The sequence below is a fragment of the Meles meles genome, chromosome 3, assembly GCF_922984935.1.
Source record: "Meles meles chromosome 3, mMelMel3.1 paternal haplotype, whole genome shotgun sequence".
In the NCBI taxonomy this organism is placed as follows: Eukaryota; Metazoa; Chordata; class Mammalia; order Carnivora; family Mustelidae; genus Meles; species Meles meles.
In genome coordinates, this window is record NC_060068.1 from 37,313,985 (window position 1) to 37,332,124 (window position 18,140).

The 18,140-nt window shown below is 42.9% G+C and overlaps 1 protein-coding gene across 3 annotated transcripts in view; it reads right to left on the reverse strand.

Moving 5' to 3' along the window:
* Window positions 1-1,054: 1,054 nt before the first annotated feature.
* The window catches only part of TRIM36 (tripartite motif containing 36), a 34,080-nt gene continuing 16,994 nt past the window's right edge, over window positions 1,055-18,140 (reverse strand). For all 3 annotated transcript variants that reach the window (XM_046000066.1, XM_046000067.1, XM_046000068.1), the window contains 6 exons: window positions 14,673-14,768; window positions 11,737-11,990; window positions 11,339-11,463; window positions 7,272-7,562; window positions 3,996-4,293; window positions 1,055-2,427 (listed from right to left, as the gene is read on the reverse strand). In XM_046000066.1, the coding sequence (XP_045856022.1) occupies window positions 2,073-2,427; window positions 3,996-4,293; window positions 7,272-7,562; window positions 11,339-11,463; window positions 11,737-11,990; window positions 14,673-14,768 (1,419 nt within the window). In that variant the 3' untranslated portion in view covers window positions 1,055-2,072. The remainder of the gene's footprint in view (window positions 2,428-3,995; window positions 4,294-7,271; window positions 7,563-11,338; window positions 11,464-11,736; window positions 11,991-14,672; window positions 14,769-18,140) is intronic.

Here is an 18,140-nt window from a genome sequence, read left to right on the forward strand (position 1 = left end):
ACTTGGCTGAACTTCTCTTATCAATGATTTGTTTCCATTTTCCATGTAAACAGACTGAGAATTCCCAAGATGTGGTCTAACAGTTACACATATTTCAATTTTTATTGAAAATGAAAAAAATCCAGGAGAATGATTCTTATACAACTCTACAAGGTGTTATGCACCTTTCCTATTCCTCTTAAAGCTTTTAAAATGTCTACATGGTATGTGCTTACACAGGCTTGAGACTCAAACCTCACCACACACAGGACTTTAGCAGCCCGAATGCACAATGACCCACGAACACTGTGGAAATTCAGTTAGCCTATGTCGTAAAGTGCTATTCGTCGGTGGGAACGGAACATGGCCTGCTCAATGCTGAACTTCATTCACCGTGAGCGCTCCCACTTGCGCTGGGGACGAAAAAGCTAATTTGATGCTACCCGCCTGAGGGATAGATTCCCATTTAAAAATATGTATTAAGGACAGGGGCGCCTGGGTGGCTCAGTGGGTTAAGCTGCTGCCTTTGGCTCAGGTCATGATTCCAGGGTCCTGGGATCAAGTCCCGCATCGGGCTCTCTGCTCAGCGGGGAGCCTGCCTCTACCCTGCTCTCTCTCTCTCTGCCTACTTGTGATCTCTGTCTGTCAAATAAATAAATAAATAAATAAAATCTTTTAAAAAAATAAATAAAAAATAAACAAAAATAAAAATATGTATTAAAGACAAAAAGGAAACCAGGTAAGCCCAAAGATTTGGGTTGGTCTCTCAAAAGAGGTCAAGAGCATTTCAAAACCATGAGTGCTAAGGTGTACAACAGTCTAGCTTCTGAATATTTTAATGTCTAAAAAATACATAGTTTAAATTAAAAAAGCATCTAGGTAAGAGACAGCTTTTAAAAATGAATGTAAAATTTCAATTAAAATATTAATCCTTCAAATAAGAGCTGTTAAAAGGGTACACAGTCACTATGATATTTGTTATTATTCCTAAACAACCAGATTTGTCTTTTACTTACTTTTACAGATGCTTACTGCTAAACAATAGGCCACAGAAAACATCCAACTGACCAGTTACTTCACATTTTAGAATAATTTAATGACTTTAAAAGTAAATCGTGAACTTTCCAAACATGTAAACATAACCAGGACAATCTAATATACAGTATTGGTGCCCAAAAGAAGAAAATCATAAAATCACAGGACACGACAGGAGAGCAAAAGAACCAATATGCCAAATATCAGTGAATCTTCACTAATATTTGTAAAAAATAAATTATTTCATATAACTCATTTCATAGAATAAGAAAAACTGAAGACAAATTTTACATGAAGTGACAAGTTTCAAGTGTTAGCCAAGAACTTTGTGTTTCCTGCAAAACAAACAAACAAACAAACAATGTTTAACTACATACGAAGGTGTGGGCATTACAGCTAAGGGGAACTCCTCAAAATATCCTTAAAAATACAATTTGTAATCTTAAAAGAAAAAAAAAGCAATATTCATTTTGCAGGGAATATACTCTGAAAATCCGTTATACACCTCAAAATACATAATTTTCCATTTAAATATACTACCATTTCTCTGACCTTTTTACTATCTATACTTTTGTTCTCCTATGAAAAACATATGTGAGACACAAGCTAAGTACTAATTTCCATCCATAAGGCATCTAAAAAATATCTGAAGACATGAACATGATACAAAATGATAAAATCAAACACCAAAGAAATGTAATAATAAATACTTTCGTATCCCTTTCCTCCCCCCCAAAAAAGAAATGTAAGTATCAGCAACAGGGCTGACATAAATAAATTAGATTTCCTGTTCATAAAAAAAGACAGACAATCCAGTTAGAGAGTTAACCATTTCAGAGTTAATTAACCAGGAATGTCTTTACTCCCATGGCTTGTGAAAGGCAGGATGACGACAGGGAAGAGGCAGGACTGTTTAGGTTTTCCGATTTAAGAGGAAACACACACAAAAACAACTGTGATCACAGACTACTTAGATGATATGTAATTAGTTACGAAGGTTAACACCAAGGCATTATTCTGCTCCCCTTTTCTACCCTAAGTCACGTCAGATGCTTAAACTACATGTGCTCTTGGTATTCTAGGTATTTTGCCGTGATGGGTTCCTCCAGCTGGACTCCCCCGCTGCCCATTAAGGCAAATGCTGGGTACATGGTGTGCGAGCAGTCCACCTGGCGCTCGTAGAGGCATTTCATGTGATCCATGTCATAGAAAGCCACTCTGCCTTTGTCATAGTCAAGGAAAATCCCTATACTCGTGGGCATGGGGAGAACTCTGTTCTCAGGCTCGTTGGCAGAAGTGGCTGACTTGGGTATGAAAAACTTCTTCATGCCGATGGTGACCAGTGTGAACGGCTGTGAGGAGTCAAAGCAGGCGTCTTCACTTCCGCTGTCATGGCCGCTGTCTTGCTCGTATCTGGAACACAACACACCGAGTCTTAGCTGGGGCGCCAAGCCACAGGCCTTCAGGGGGCCTCCAAACGGTTTCACGCAATGATATATACATCACTTTCAAATTAAGCCGTACATCAAAAACTTTTATGAAGACACAAATCAGTTAAAAACATGACTACACACGGCCATTTAGAGTGATACCAGAGACTCAGCCCCAAATTCTTTGTCATGAATTATCATAAAATGTCTATATATATATATATATATACCTACGGATAAGAAAAATAATAAAACCCTATAAGATAATTCAGAACTCTGGCATCTCGGAACTGAAGTGGGGGAGGGGTGCCTAGCTGGCTCAGACTCTTGCTTCTGACTCGTGAGTTCAAGCCCCACACTGGTGTAGAGATTGCTTAAAATAATAATAACAGAAGGAAAAAACTGAAGGGAACGGTCAGATTAAATATTCACAGCACATAATCATATGTAAAAAATATATACATATAAAACCAAGATGTGTGCCCTAATGCAAGGAATTGGCAAATTAAAGTAAAATACACGGGCAATGCAAAACAATGCAGGAGAAAAAGTCGTGTTTCATGGTCCTAAGAACCCTCATTCTGGACTGCGATTTCTACACGGTTCTATGAGGCAGGCAAGCAAGAATGAGGGCCCCCCCCCAAAATATAAAACAGTAGCAGCTTATATAAATTTTGGATACAAAGGTCCTTCCATTTCTTCCTGTGCAGAGTTCACTTCTTACATATTTGTGATTATGGTACATTGACACTTTTAATCGGAGTTTTTCATTTCTAGTATTTCTGATGTTATAAGCTTTTAAAACCTTATGAATGCCAACATTCTATCAATATTCTAGGTCTATGGCATTATGTTTAACTGACCATGTCCCAATTACTGTTTTCATCATTTTGTCCATTTCTCATCCTTGAGCAAAAAGCTCTTCCTATCAACTCTGATTATTAATTTGGGATTCTGTTCACACAAGGGGTCAAAAATGGTTTGTGTGGGTTAGTAGACATATCCCATCTAAAACAAAGAAGCCATATAATACAATCACCCATCTCTTAAGAAACTGGAAGTCTCTGTCTGATATGGAAACCCATGTCCCATCACTCAATGCTGTAAAATCCTTACAGGGGACTTCGAAGAAAACTGTGCCCCGTAACAAAAGAAGGACTTCGTATCCGTTCTGAAGTAGGGCCGTCAGAAGCACTTCACCATGCACTCGAGTAGCACTGACCACAGAAGCTAAGCAGCAAGGTAGCTGAGATGAAAACCTTTTTGAAATTTCAAAGTGCGAAGCACAGTCAAGAGGATGTATCCAGAACATACTCACGTCCTCACAGCACCAAAAGGAACCGCTGAGTCGCAATTCTCACCATGGAAATACAAGATAACATGACCCCTTTCCTCAGCTAGCCACCTACCTGCAGCCAAAGCACCAGGGTCTAAGGCAAGCACCCCGACCATGTAAGTAAACCCAGGTGGACTTCCGGCTTGCCTTGCACATGAACAAGGCTGTTTACCTGCAGCAGGATTCTCGAGTCCTAGCCCAGTAAGAGAACCTACCTTGGACTAACTGCATCCCGGGGAGAACGGAGCCATTCCTGCAGTTTATCACTGGAAGCAACGCCCGCCTTGACCAGGTAGGAATACGGCTCCACACGGAAGGCCCAGAAGTGCTTCCCCTTGGTAATTCCAACGTCTCCGATGATGTAGTCCAGGCTCGTGTAATAACCCACTTGGATGCGATCTGCTGCGAGCAGGAGATTAAACCCGGCTCGGCTCTCCACGCGGTCTCTCTTCAAGTTCAGCAGGAGGTGTTCATTATTGTAGCCACATTTTTCATCAAAGAGGAAACTGAAAACTGTGGAGAGAGCTTGGAATTAGCCTGATGACTACGTGTTAGGGTTTCTGTAATTGGCGGTTCAATCTGATCGGGTCTTGAACCAGAAAGGACTGAAATGAGCTTAAGAGGGGATAGTTCACACTGCCGGTGGACAAACTGGGACAAACCAACGTCCTGACCAGGAGATCACCTCCAGGACAATCTCTCCATCTGAACATGCTCAGAAATGTCAGACGGCAGAAGCAAGCATTTTAAGTGTATGAGAAAACTTACCGCTGGGGTTCCTTGCAACAGATAGAGCAGATCTCTTCTAAATGTTTTACACTACTCGATCTGTCCCTTTGCTTCTTGAAATAAGGGACTGTTCATTTTCATAATTACCTGTACATTTTCCTAAACACACATTCCACATTCTACAGATTTGGAAAACATGACCTGTTCCACTGGGGGCTTCTCCTTATCAATCCACATGGCAGAGATGAGACACAGGGCATGATTTTTTTTTTTTAAAAAAAGGGGGGGGGGCAAAGGTTTGGGGTTTACGGAGATGAGTTTTAATCCCTGCTCAAGGATTTAAACCTTTAATTTCCTCCAATAAGGGATGGACATAATGCCACCCTTCTAAGTCTCTATCAACTCAGATATATGAAGCAGGACACTGGCTGTTAGCCCCAAAGTGGAAACATCTCAAGTATCCATCAACACAGGACTGGATAAAGAAAATGTGGTCTATCCATACAATGGAATGGTATTCCACCTAAAAAAAAAAAAAAAACAAGGAAATTCTGGTACATGCTGTAACACAGATGAAGCCCCAAATACACCAGGAACAGAAGGATTAGATCATTCACTTCTGTGAGGTACAGGCAAATTCACAGAGGCAAGAGAGTGGAGAAGAGGTTCCCAGGCTCTGTGGAAAAAAGGAATGGCGAGTTGGTGTTTAATGAGCAGAGAGCTGTTAATAAAGCTGTTCTAGAGACATGAGTGGTGGTGGCCACCCAACAGGGTCAATGTACTTAATGTCACTGACCTGTACCCGCAAAAATGGTTAAAATGGTCATTTTTAACTATATCACATACCACAATTTTTTTAAAAATGTCTACTAGCAAGCTAAAGCCATTCTCCGTTTAAAGGCTGACCAATCTTCCTGACCTCCTGTCCTGGAAGGACCATTTCTGCTTCCGGTCATCTCAAATGTCTCCCGGTTTACAAAAAATGTATTTGATTGGTCACCCCATTCACACGGCTTCTCTCAGAGAAAAGCAACTCAACTATGGGAGCACCCGGCTGGCTCAGTTAGCAGAACCTGTGACTCTCAATCTTGGGGTTCTGAGTTGAAGCCCCACACTGGGTGCTGAGATTACTTAAAAACAAAATTAAAGGGGCACCTCAGTGGCTCAGTGGGTTAAGCCTCTGCCTTCGGCTCAGATCATGATCCCAGGGTCCTGGGATTAAGCCCCACATCGGGCTCTCTGCTTAGCAGGAAGCCTGCTTTCCCCCTCTCCCCCTGCCTGCCTCTCTGTCTACTTGTGATCTTAAATAAATTACTTAATTAAATAAATTTTTTAAAAAAACTTAAAAAATTTTTTTTAATTAAAAAAAAAGACAGCTTGGAACATGTCCTTTCTTCCTTCCCTGTCTCCTACATACGTCCCCGAAAGTAGCAGCTACTTCCAGGTTTCTTTCTTTTTTTTTTTTTTTTTTTTTTTTTAAGATTTTATTTATTTATTTGACAGATAGAGATCACAAGTAGGGAGAGAGGCAGGCAGAGAGAGAGAGAGAGGAGGAAGCAGGCTCCCTGCCAAGCAGAGCCCGATGTGGGGCTCGATCCCAGGACACTGGGATCACGACCTGAGCTGAAGGCAGAGGCTTTAACCCACTGAGCCACCCAGGCGCCCCTTCCAGGTTTCTTTCTAATTCCACTTTCAGTCAGAGAGCAGAGAAAAGAAAGGGGAAACTACATAAATGGTAAAGTATCACTTAATACTTGCAAATCCGTCCTCAGACTCTCTTATTGGATTTTATTCCAATTCAAGATGAACAATGTTAGCCAACCCTGATCTGTATCTGTATTCTAATTTTTTTTTTAACTGGCCACAATGGGCATGAAAAACACGCAGTGGAGAGTACACTTTGGACAAAAGGGGAAGGAAAGACAAGGGTGTACAAAATACGGGCTCGTGAGCCACTGAACTGGGGCGGGGGGGGGGGGGAGCGGGGTCTAAAAACCAACTGGAAGAAGCTGGAAGGCAGCCACCAACAGGCCGCGATGTTCTCCTGCTACGCACAGGAGCACAACTTTGCTTCTGAGTATCACCTGTCCATGGAGATGCTACAGGCAGCACCGGACCTGGTGATTCTTATTCTGGAAAAATCTACAGGCGCTCCATGAGGAGCAGCAGCACTTTCTGACTCTGAAGGTGGGGGAGGGGACTGTGAAAGGGGAGCTTTGTGGGGGGGCGGGGGAAGGGGCAGCTTCCACTTGGTTCTAACATTTGTCCTCCAACCCGGCGCATGCAGGGAATCACTGAGTTACAGAGAAAAAATCTGGACAAGTCAAAAGGAGCTTAATCACAACAATATTTCATATAGTAACAATAATTTTTTAAAAATCTACCTACATCTATCTGTAGCGGTTGCTATACTCTCACCCAAAATATAGAACTCTACTATTTACAACTCGCAAGGCAGCATCTCTGCACTGCTCATCTCAAATTAGTAGCCCTGCTCACTCCAAAGTCTTCATGTTCTCTATCTAGGTCAGGCCAAATTCAATCCTGTTCCCAGCCTACCTGGTGAAATGCACTCATGCGGCTTCTTCCTAAACCCTACCTAGGGATGGAATCGGTTTTCTAGAATTTTTTTTTCTTTTTTTTTTTTTAAACAAACGAGAGCTGGCTTCAGTGTGGATCTAGACAGAGAGCCGGCGCGGTTATTTTTTTTATCCAGGTCTCCTCGGACTCCAAGGCCTTCTGATCCCCCCCATTCACACTACCTGGAGCCGGCGGGGTATGAAGAATCAGCTCCCTGCTGCAAGGACTGCAGATGGAGCCCTTGTAGGCTCTCACTCTGAAAGCATAGTTACAATTGCTTTCCAGGTCTGAGATCACTTTGCTGGTGCCACAGACTTCTATCTCGTTCCAAGACAGCATTTCTTCATCTCTATTAATCTTCCGATACTCAAGGACGTAGCTATCCGCTGTATCCTTTTCGGGATGGTACCAGTTGATCAGAACATTATTATACACTTTGCTCTGCTCCTCGTTGATCTCTGGCACGTCTATGCCTGAAAGCAGCAAGATACGAAATGTTGTAAAATCACGGTATTTCAGAACCTGCATGGCCGTCCATAAAAAACGATGTACCGACAAATAACTTCAATCATTTCTGCATGGTCCGAGAATTTTCTTTTTTTTTTTTTTAAGCTTTTATTTCTTTGTCAGCAGGAGAGGGAGAGAGCACAAGCAGGGGAAGCGGCAGGCAAAAGGAGATTCAGGCTCCCTGCTGAGCAGGGAGCCCAATGCAAACCAATCCCAGGATCACGGGATCATGACCAGAACCAAAGTCAGATGCTCAACCAGGTGCCCTGGTCCAAGAATTTTCTGAATCTGTAATGCTGTGTATAAGAAAAGGAGCAATTCCGGCAATGTATGACAACAAGGACCGGCCATGTGGACATGCAAACTGAAATACGCCAGACACAGAGACCTAGGCTGACCACGTGATCCCACTTCTATGAGGAATCTCAAAGAGCCCAACTCACAAATTCAAAGACTGGAATGCAGGCCGCTGGGGGCTGGAGGAGGGAGCCACAAGCAGTTATTAATCAAGAGGCATAAATTATCAGTCAAGTAAGATGAAGATGCTCTAGAGAGAACTCAGTACAACATCGTACTCAGAGTCAATGACGCTGTGTTCCACGCTTAAGACTTGTTAAAAAACAGTTTTGTGCTCTTACCACAAAACTGAAAATGAAAAAGAATAAGCACAAAAGACTTTTAAAGGTATATTTAGGTTTATACCTGAAAGGAAGGAGAACGACAGAGAAGACGAAAAAAGATTCAGTAGCAGCTTTAGGTGTTACACTGATTCAGAAACACCATAAATTAAAATTTTTTAACCATCTGCATTTCCATTTCCACCTACTAAGTAACAACACTGGACTTGAAATTGTTAATCTATGTCCTCCTAGAATTATTTTAATAAATACTTTTAACTCTAAGTTTGGCCAGTCTGACGAAGTTCAGTGAAACTTCCACGATTTTCTTCCAGATTTTCTTCCAAAGAGTTGCAAAGCGATTTAAATGAATTTTTCTTGGCATGAACATGATGGTTATTTTTGATTAAGAAAATCAGAAACTATATATAACACACTTGAAGTAACTCAAAGATAATCAGTGTAATACTTTTTGTGCAGATCCTGTGCAGATTCTCCCACTGGCATCCCGCCCATGGCTGTACATGTAACAATGATCAGAACTGCATTTCCAGTTTTTCATGAAAAATACGATACAAAAGTATCGCAGCTAAACCTTCGTGCATATGCAGGATCCCTTCCATAGAAGAAATTCCAGGAAGCTTAACAGCTTAGGATAAGCTAGCAAATTCTGTCTGTCTCTCTCTCTCTCTCTCTCTCTCTCACACACACACACACACCACACACACCACACATTTCTATCAAATCAGAGCCTCCCCCAGAAACATACGAGCAATGCAGAAGCCCATCTGGATATGGAATATTCGTGCAACCGGAAGTTACACAGCCATAATGAGATCTGGAAAGTCATTCAAAATAGCAAAATAACATGAGTAGTACATACCCCCATCCCATACCCCCCCCTTTTTTTTGAACCATAGCTTACTTTAAAAAAAAAAAAAAAGTGCATGCAGGAAACAATGAGACCATTGAGTAGTCAGGGGCTGGGGACTAACTTTCCCCATCACTCATCCACTACCCTGGTTCTTTGTCAGACACTGGTCCAACCCAAGATTGCCAATCGTCAACATCCTCTTTCCAAGGACTGTTTTAGGACCCCCAGGGTGGAAAGGACCTTGTTCTCCTAAGTAAACCAGCTCATGTATGAAAAACAATTCAAGTCTACCTTCTGGAAAACGGGAGACTACAGTACCTGAAGTAGAACTATAGCATTTGAAAGAGTAACAAATATTGTATTTAAAAAAAGAAGAGCCTTTTAATAAAAATAAACACATATCCAGGGTGCCTGGGGATCTCAGCTGGTTGAGCGTCTGACTCTTGATTTTGGCTCAGATCATGGTCTCAGAGTCCTGGGATCACGCCCTGTGTCAGGCTCCACACACTGCAAAAAGTCTACTTGAGGGTTCTTTCTCTCTCCCTCTCCCGTCCCCCCGACAACCCCCACTTTCATGTGCTCTAAAAAAAAAAAAAAAAAGGTAAAAAAAAAAAAAGATAAGCACATATCTGAAAGGAGATTCAAATATAGATTTGAAAGAAATGAGGTCGCAGTAATCATCCTTCAGTTTTTAACTTTAAAACCTTTCCTCTTTTTTAGGTAGGCTCCATGCCCAGTGTAAGGCTTGAACTCACAACTCTGAGGTGAAGACCTAAGTTCAAGAGCCAGATGCCCTACTGACTAAGCCACCCACCCAGGCACCCCTAGAATGTCTTAACTTTTTTTCTTTAAGATTTTTTTTGTTATTTATTTGACAGAGAGAGAGAGAGAGAGAGAGAGAGAGATCACAGAGGCAGAGAGAGGGGGAATCCAGCTCCCCGCTGAGCAGGGAGCTCGATGCAGGGCTCGATCCCGGGACCCTGAGACCATGACCTGATCCGAAGGCAGAGGCCCAACCTAACTGAGCCACCAGGTGCCCCTAGAATTTCTAACTTTAAAGAAGACAAACTTCCTTCAGGTGACTGTCCAAATCCACACATCTGTAACTATAGTCGTCAACCTCTAAGTATTCCACTGTAAGGACTGTAACTGTTCACCCACCATCACTAGAAGAGAAATTGTGGGGGAGACATGAACAAGGCAAGGAGGGGAAAGGAAAGGAAGACCTCCCCACTGGGGAACAACACAACACCATCTTAAGAGTGTGTTACAGCCTCAAAATGCGGATGCCCCAGTTCTCATCCCCAGTACTTCAGAATGTGACTTTATTTGGAAAAAGAGTCTTTACAGAGGTAATTAAGTTAAAGTGAAGTCATCAAGATGGGAACTAATCCACCAGGACTAGCATGACTGGTGTCCTTATGAGCAGAAATTGAGACAGATGTGTAGACAGAAGACCACCATCGGCAAGCCCAGGAGAGCAGGAACCTTGACCTTGGACTCCGAGTCTCCAGAACTGGAAGAAAATACCTTTCTGCTGTTCAAGGCACATAGTCCATGGTGTTTTGTTTCAGCAGCCCTCATGAGCTGATACAGCCAGGTAAACACTTAAAACCACTCAGAGTCAGTTTTCACCTGGAGACATCATTTCTAAGTTTCTGCCCTAGAGAAACTCATATAGGCATGCACAAGTGAACACGACAAAGACGTTCAACACAGCCACAGGGAAAAAACAAACGGTCTCTCGGTAGGGAAATGATTCCTATAATGAAATACTATGACTAGCTAAAATACAGCTCTAAACCAGAACTCTCTGAGCATCAAACTTCATCTTAAACTTCATTTTTTGGAAAAACAATTCACAAAAAGGATACACAAGCAATCTGATGCCATTTATTCAATGTGTTTTTTGAAGATTTTATTGATTTATTGGAGAGAACACGCACACACGCAAGCTTCAGAGGGAGGAGGGGCAGAGGGAGAGGGAGAAGCAGACTCTCCACTGAGCAGGGAGCCCGACGTGGAACTTGAACCCAGGACCCCCAGCTCATGACCTGAGCCAAAGGCAGACACTTCACCGACTGAGCCACCCAGGTGCCCCATATGTTTAAAAACCACACAAACCGAAAGAATACACTCTGTGCATTAAAAACACAGTTCTTCATGCTGCCAAACCAAAGAGCGGATTTTTCCCGCGTACTGCGAATTCCCATGACAAGAGTATGCAGCTTTGGCCGTCACTGAAACTTACCGCTAGAGAAAAAGGACAGTTCTCCAAGAAGTTCTGTTTGTTTCGATGTGTTCACAACATAGTCTTCAAAGGACGTCTGAGCCGCCGGTCTAAAGCTCTTTAGAGATTCCGTGGCTTTCTGTATTCTGCGGGCAGATAGATTATACAAAAACAACTCTGTAAAAGGTCCATCAGACTAAACATCTGGGATGTGATTAGCCAAAAGAAAGACCACTCAGTGTTTGGGTTTTAAGAGTGCGGTGAGGGTGTCCGCACAGAGCACAGCGCACAGAGCACAGCGCACAGAGCACAGCGCACAGAGCACGCACAGAGCACAGCGCTAGGAAGCCCCGGGAGCTCCAGCTGAAACAGAGCAGCTGTGAAGGCCACTGCCAAGGAGATTCTGAACTCAAACATACCTGAGGTGGAGCTGTTTGGCCGTCTGTACAAAACAGGACTGATCCGTCTCCTTAAGCACTTCTTGGGCGTATCCCACAAGCCCATTGTTCTCTAGAAGCCCCTGGTATTCCTCCACTTGAGTCTGAAATTTGTCTAATCTTAGTTTCTTAGATGCATCAATTGCTTTCAAAACAGATGATTTCCTCTCTTCTAGAATTTCAAAGAGCTTTTCAAAATGTGTGACTGCTTCTTCTTTGGCTCTCTCTCCATTACACTATTATAAAACAGGCACAAGGGTTATATTACCTCACCTGCTAAATCCACGTCTTTTCTCCAAATAACCAAAACTTAATCTGGTCCGACTCCAGCATTTTCAGAACAATAGTCTGGCATCAAATGCACTGCGCAAGGAACGATCGCCAACTTTTGGTGAGACGTACTTTGTAACTGCATGACACTGTTTCCCCAGCTTTCATCTCCCAAGTGCACCAATCAGCAATTAAATAAGGAAACAACCTTCAACATGGACACAGAGGAACCTGAGGCAGGAATTAACTGATTTAACCCGAGACACTGTACCACACAATTCTGGAGTTTTTCATTCATTTCTAATTCGGGCAACCTTTGACCCTTTCTACCCTCTTCCAATTTTTTTAAGAAAACTTAAATCACAGCATGAAAACTCAGAAAAGTGACATCTTTTACTAAGATATAAAAATGTAACTCTTCACTTCAAATTAATATAACTTAATTAGAATTAAATCCTTTGTGACTTTAGGCAAATTATTTAACTTCTGTCATGTCTGAGTTTTTCTCTTCTGAAAGCTAGGGATAAGAGGATCCACTCGGGTTTTTTTTAAGATTGGTAAAGATTATTTACATAAAATGCCCACGACAAGGACATAGACTTTGACACAGAACGATTATACTCACTGCACACGCAACCCTTCGTCTACTTGGTCATAAAATGATGCTATCTGTAGAGCTTACGGAACATTTCTGAACATCCATAAAATCAGAGACCAACACGATTTTGAAAACAGGACCAGCAGAGCACACACATGCATTCATCATTACAGACCCGTAAGCAGCAGCCAACAGAAAAAAAAAATGTATCTTCAAACACATTCTTAAAAGCTGACAACATATGGAAGAAGAGCATCGTGTACTTTCCAATGGCTTCTGGCCAACATTTCTAATGAAAGGCAATTTTTTGCAGACTCCCCTCTGTTTCCTAAACCCAACAGGCAGAAATTTTTGTAAAGGGTGGGCAGGAGGGAAGAAAGATGGGGGACAGAGGGTAGTGACATTTTGGTAGTATTTCAGTGATAAATTACAGCATTAAACTCAAAAGATCATTACACCTAGGTTAAAAAGGGGGGATTTTTTTTTTCCAGCTAAGCGTAATTATAGAATAAAAGGACAGTGTCATAGTCCTCACTGAGTCAAAGTCAAGAATTCAGACCATTTCTCCAAAGAGTAGGAGATTCCTGCTGATACGCTCACGAATGTAGCTTCAAGGAAAGGGACACAAAGAAGCTAAGTACTTTCTCCAGGATCCCAAGGACTCGGTGTCTGCATGAACAGCTCATGTGAATCACCAGCTCTGCAACCAGTCCTGGGGCTCCCTTATTTCAGAAGTCGGGGCAGCAGGACTGAGGACCAGGAGTGAAACAAACCTTCAATGACCCAAGATACGGTCACCTGGAGCAGTGGATGATACTGCCCCAATAGAGTGGGTCATCAGACAAAAATGAGAAAAACAAAATCCTGCTTTTCAAGCACATGGGAAAAACAACTTACTTAGGGTGGTTAATGCAATTGGTGAGTATCAGAAAAAGAGTATTAAAAACAGAAGCAGTGCTGGTGATCTGGTACTAATTTGCAGAACATCTCAATTTCTTTAACCCATTTCAGAAAATGAAATTAATTTCTCGAAATAAAATTTCAAGAAAGTCTCTTACTAGCCCAGATATTTTTCTATTTCACTGTAACTTCTAAAAGTGATCAGGAGTTAATGGCTCTTCAATTTATTTCCAACAGAGAAGAGAAATCATACATCCTAATCAATGAGAAGTATTTGGAATTTTAAAACAGCCCAGTCCTATCATCTTCTACCTCATTTTTAAAAATGCTATCGATTTTCTCCTTTTTTTTAACTGAAGTATAATATACACACAGAAAAATGTATATGTGAGTGTGGAGACGGACTGATCTTTGCAAACACACACCACGTAACCTGCATCCAGATTAAGGAAAAGGAACGTTACCCAGATCACAGCACCAACCTTTCCAGACACCCATTCCTGCCCTCCCTAGCCTTCAGTGACGCGTGTCCTAACTCTAAGCAGAACCCCATTCCACCTTTGTTGGTACTTTTTATAAAGGAGATCACGGAGTTCGCGCTCCTTTGCTCTGGCATCTTTCTTTCAACATTCTCTCAAGATTTAGCTACACTGTTGCCCCTTTGCAGATCATCATTCTTAAGTGATTATATTCTTGGGCTGAGGGATAGCTGGGTAGTTTCCACTCCATGGCTATTAGATTCCAGCTGTGAACATTCTAATGTGTGTCTTTTGGTGACCATGTCTCAGGTATATTCTTGAGAACAGCGCATTTTAAGTCAACACCTAGTACACACTTCAAAGGCAATCTGTTAATAATAAAGAGAGGTAACTGTCAAGAATTCCAAACTTTACCTGATGTGACTACTTCTGAGATCAATATGCCCAGGTCAAGGGCCAGTCATTCGCTTCAATAGCATTTCATCACCACCTCTCCTGGGCACAGATCACACATTATAGCTTAAACCTCTGGTTTCTCTAAGCCCAGAGAAGCAGGGGCGAAACCTATCCCAACCTTGTCCTCCCAGCTCATTTACTGCCCTCCGGATGTTATGAGTGAATGAATTACCTAGATAGAGAAATAAAAGCGCACAAACCAGCTCATCACTTACCTCTGTTTCTTTCATTAACAAGTTTAGTTCAGAAATTTGGCTCTTCACCTGGCTCTCCTTGCCAATAAGGTAATCAATATCCTTTGAAAGCTTTTCCTGTCAGAACATACCAGTAACACAATGAGAAGTGTAACAAAAGCCTCGCAGATCTACCTTCCTTCCTCTTTTATCTTCTTACACACAATTCTTTAGCCTATGAGGAACATGCAGTAAAATCAACCCTGACCACTCTCGTTATTAAACCAGGGTACACAGTTACTGGCCTTGAGCATGGTCCCACAGACCTATGAGATGAGAAGCAGGCCGAATAAGAGAACAAGGCAGAGATGCTTAGATTAGCCAAAAAGCCAGAATACATAAGTAATACACTTCTGCTGTCTCTTCATTGTTCCCAGGTCTTCCTCTTCAGGTTTCTAAGTAAATGCATGGACGGCGATTCAAAGAGGATTGTCTTCCATCAGATTTTATAATTTATTTTCTCCCTTTCTCTATCTCTCTTTCTCACTCACACACACACACACACACACACACACACACACACACAGCAAGCAACTCTTCCAAAATGACCTTCACAGCCTAGCCCAGACTAGATATCCATTAAATAATTACACCTACATAATAACAAATAGAGTCATACAAACACAGCTCATTAAGCTCCCAGAACATACTGAAGGAAGAAATTCAGTAAATACTGAAGTAATACCTCTGTCAGGAGATATTTACAAAGGAGTTACTTTGATTGGTCTCCTTACCGTAAAGGTAACATCATTAGGTTTTGGGGAGAGCCTCAGTTTAACCCAGAGAAAACCAGTATGTATGATAAGTATATTCAAAAGCTAACAAACCAACCCTTGAAGCCCCACAGGGTACAAAGTTGTAAGAGACAAACATATGCAGAGTCTAAGTAAGAGGGATGTCATCCAGAAAACACCACCTCAGCCAGAGCTGTGACAAGAGATCTGAGCACTTCTCAGTCGCCACTGCTGCCCTGAATGAGAGGCTGGGTATGAAAAGAGGACCAGGACCTGCAGCCAAGTCAAGAAGTCAGTCTCCTGCCTGTATCATTTGCCCCTTTTCTCACTTAGACCACGTAACAGGGTAAGAGAACTTATGTTGAAATTAATATGGCAGGCCCCGTCTTTAATTCTCCAGAGCATCCAGCCAACAGACACACAGAGCTTCCTTGAGGGCTCACTGGAGGGACAGAAGGATGACCCATGAGCTAGAGGAGTAAGATTTCGGGGGGTTGAGGACGGGATGGGACCAGAAAGAAGCTGCAGGGAGTCAAGGACAGACATGAAACGTGTCTTCACCCAACGTTTTACAGATCAGGAAACAGAAGCTCACTGAGAGCAAATATCACAGCATCAGTGCTGAGCTAGACGCTTCCTCACTGCCCGTACGCTGACCACGACTCCGCAGGCTGTCAGGCGCGTCCTCAGCACCAAGCTGCAATGGAGAAGAGCTCCTCAGTGCCCTCGCCAGGCCTGTGCTGGAACCACACAGCGGGGTGCGGGTGGTCACACTCCTTGTCACTACAGCGGCGACATTTTAATGGACGTGGGGCTCCGTGGTAAGACCGCTTACCCTGGGAGTGCAAGACGGGCTGGAGGAGAAAGGATGAGAGAATTCAGGAACACGGTGGGAAGTCAGAGCGCACCAGGCTTCGCTCCCAGGGAGGGCTGCTCAGCCACAGTCTCTAGCCAACTGCAGCCTTTATCTCCAGTCCTCTCGGGCCCTCACAACAAGGCCGTCTGGGTTAAGATGACATGTGTGTGTCCATTTATTCACAGGCCTCCAAGAAGTGTAAGCATCAGACACTCATCCCAGATGCTGAAAAGTGCAATGTAAAAAGACATGGCTCCTACCCTCAGCAAAAGACACCTAATGGGGGAATACGATTTCAATCCTTTAGCTACATTAGGGCCCCAGTTCTCCAGGAACTGACCAGAGGCTAACTGCTCAAGGATGCTGAGTTTGCTCCAAAGCCTTCCCCTGGACCAGTGGTTCTCAAAAGCTGGTGTGCATCAGCCTCCAGAGGGCTGAGACACATCACGGAGCCCCTTAAGGAGGACAGGCTTTGCCCTCTGCAGTTTTAAACCAAGTGTTCAAGGTGATTCTAACACCCATGCAAGTTTGAGAACCACTGCATCCAGCTTTTAATCAGGTCACAGGTCAAGGGTACCCAGAGAAACATGAGTCCACAGAGGGAGAAGGGAGAGAGAACGGGTGAGAAATTCATTCAACAATCACACTGAGTATCTTTCCTGGGAGCAGGCTAGGAGAATAACGTACAACCAATGTTTCCTGCCCCCTCAGGGCTTATCATTTTAAAGGTGTTCTCAGCTTTGCCCCAGGCCTGAAAATGGTAGGATAAAATGATGGGAAGAAAAAGCATAGAATGATACATTTTAGTCAACTGCCAAATGACTTCAGAAAATGGCATTATGTGCTCCACAAATTTCACATACCCCCAAAATACAGAAGCCGTATTACCTTCTCATTCAATGGGGACTCGTTACAGGGATGTGTACATTTTCTACTTTTTTAAGTCCTAGTTTCCAATCATTTCAATGATTTCTATGATTAGAATCACAAAGCCACCCCTTAGAGAAGACGTAACTGCACGTGAACAGGATCCCTAACCTTCTCCTAGAAATTTATGGAAATAAAGAAACAATCAAAGTAGGAAAAAGTCCTCAGGAAATAGTCCTCAGAAAACTGTCCAACTGTAAGAAAGTGGGCAAGTGAAGAAAGATGAGCTAACAACCAACCCTCCTTTAAAAAAAAAAAAAAAAGATTTATTTTTTATTTATTTGAGAGAAATAGAGTGCGGGTGCAAGAGAGACAATGAGCAGGGCAGAAGGGCAGAAAGAGAGGGAGAAGCAGCTCCCTGCCAAGCACTGAGCCTGACGTGTGGCTCGATCCCAGGACCCTTGAGATCATGACCTGAGCCAAAGGCAGATGCTTAACCCACTGAGCCACCCAGGTGCCCCTCAACAAACCCTCCCTTAATGAGAAACTATATTGTTGTCTAGAAGCTGAGAAAGTCTTAGAAAATCCACTAACACCCACAGTTGGGAGAAGCAGGCTGTTGAGATGAGGTCAGAGTGAGGGAGAGACAATAAACACCCAACTATGGGGCCTTGTTCAGGGCAAAGCAGGATTCTGAAGCCTTAGCAGTCCAAACCGGCCAGAGGAGAGCATAAACATGGTTTCCTGTGTTGGAAGGTGGGAAGGACTCCATATTGCTGGGAAAGCAAGGTCACTGAACAAAGGCAAGGAACCAGGCAGGTGTCTTTCTATCTGGGGATAAAGAGGAGTGAGGTTATGTGGAAGCAAAAACAAGACTAAGAAAACGTATCTCACCCCAACAGCAGAACAGAAGACTGCCAGGAACGGAAAGGCCCATTCCTCTCCATTATTCACTATTTAGGCCAGTTCACCTGAAGAGCTAGCGAAGCACTT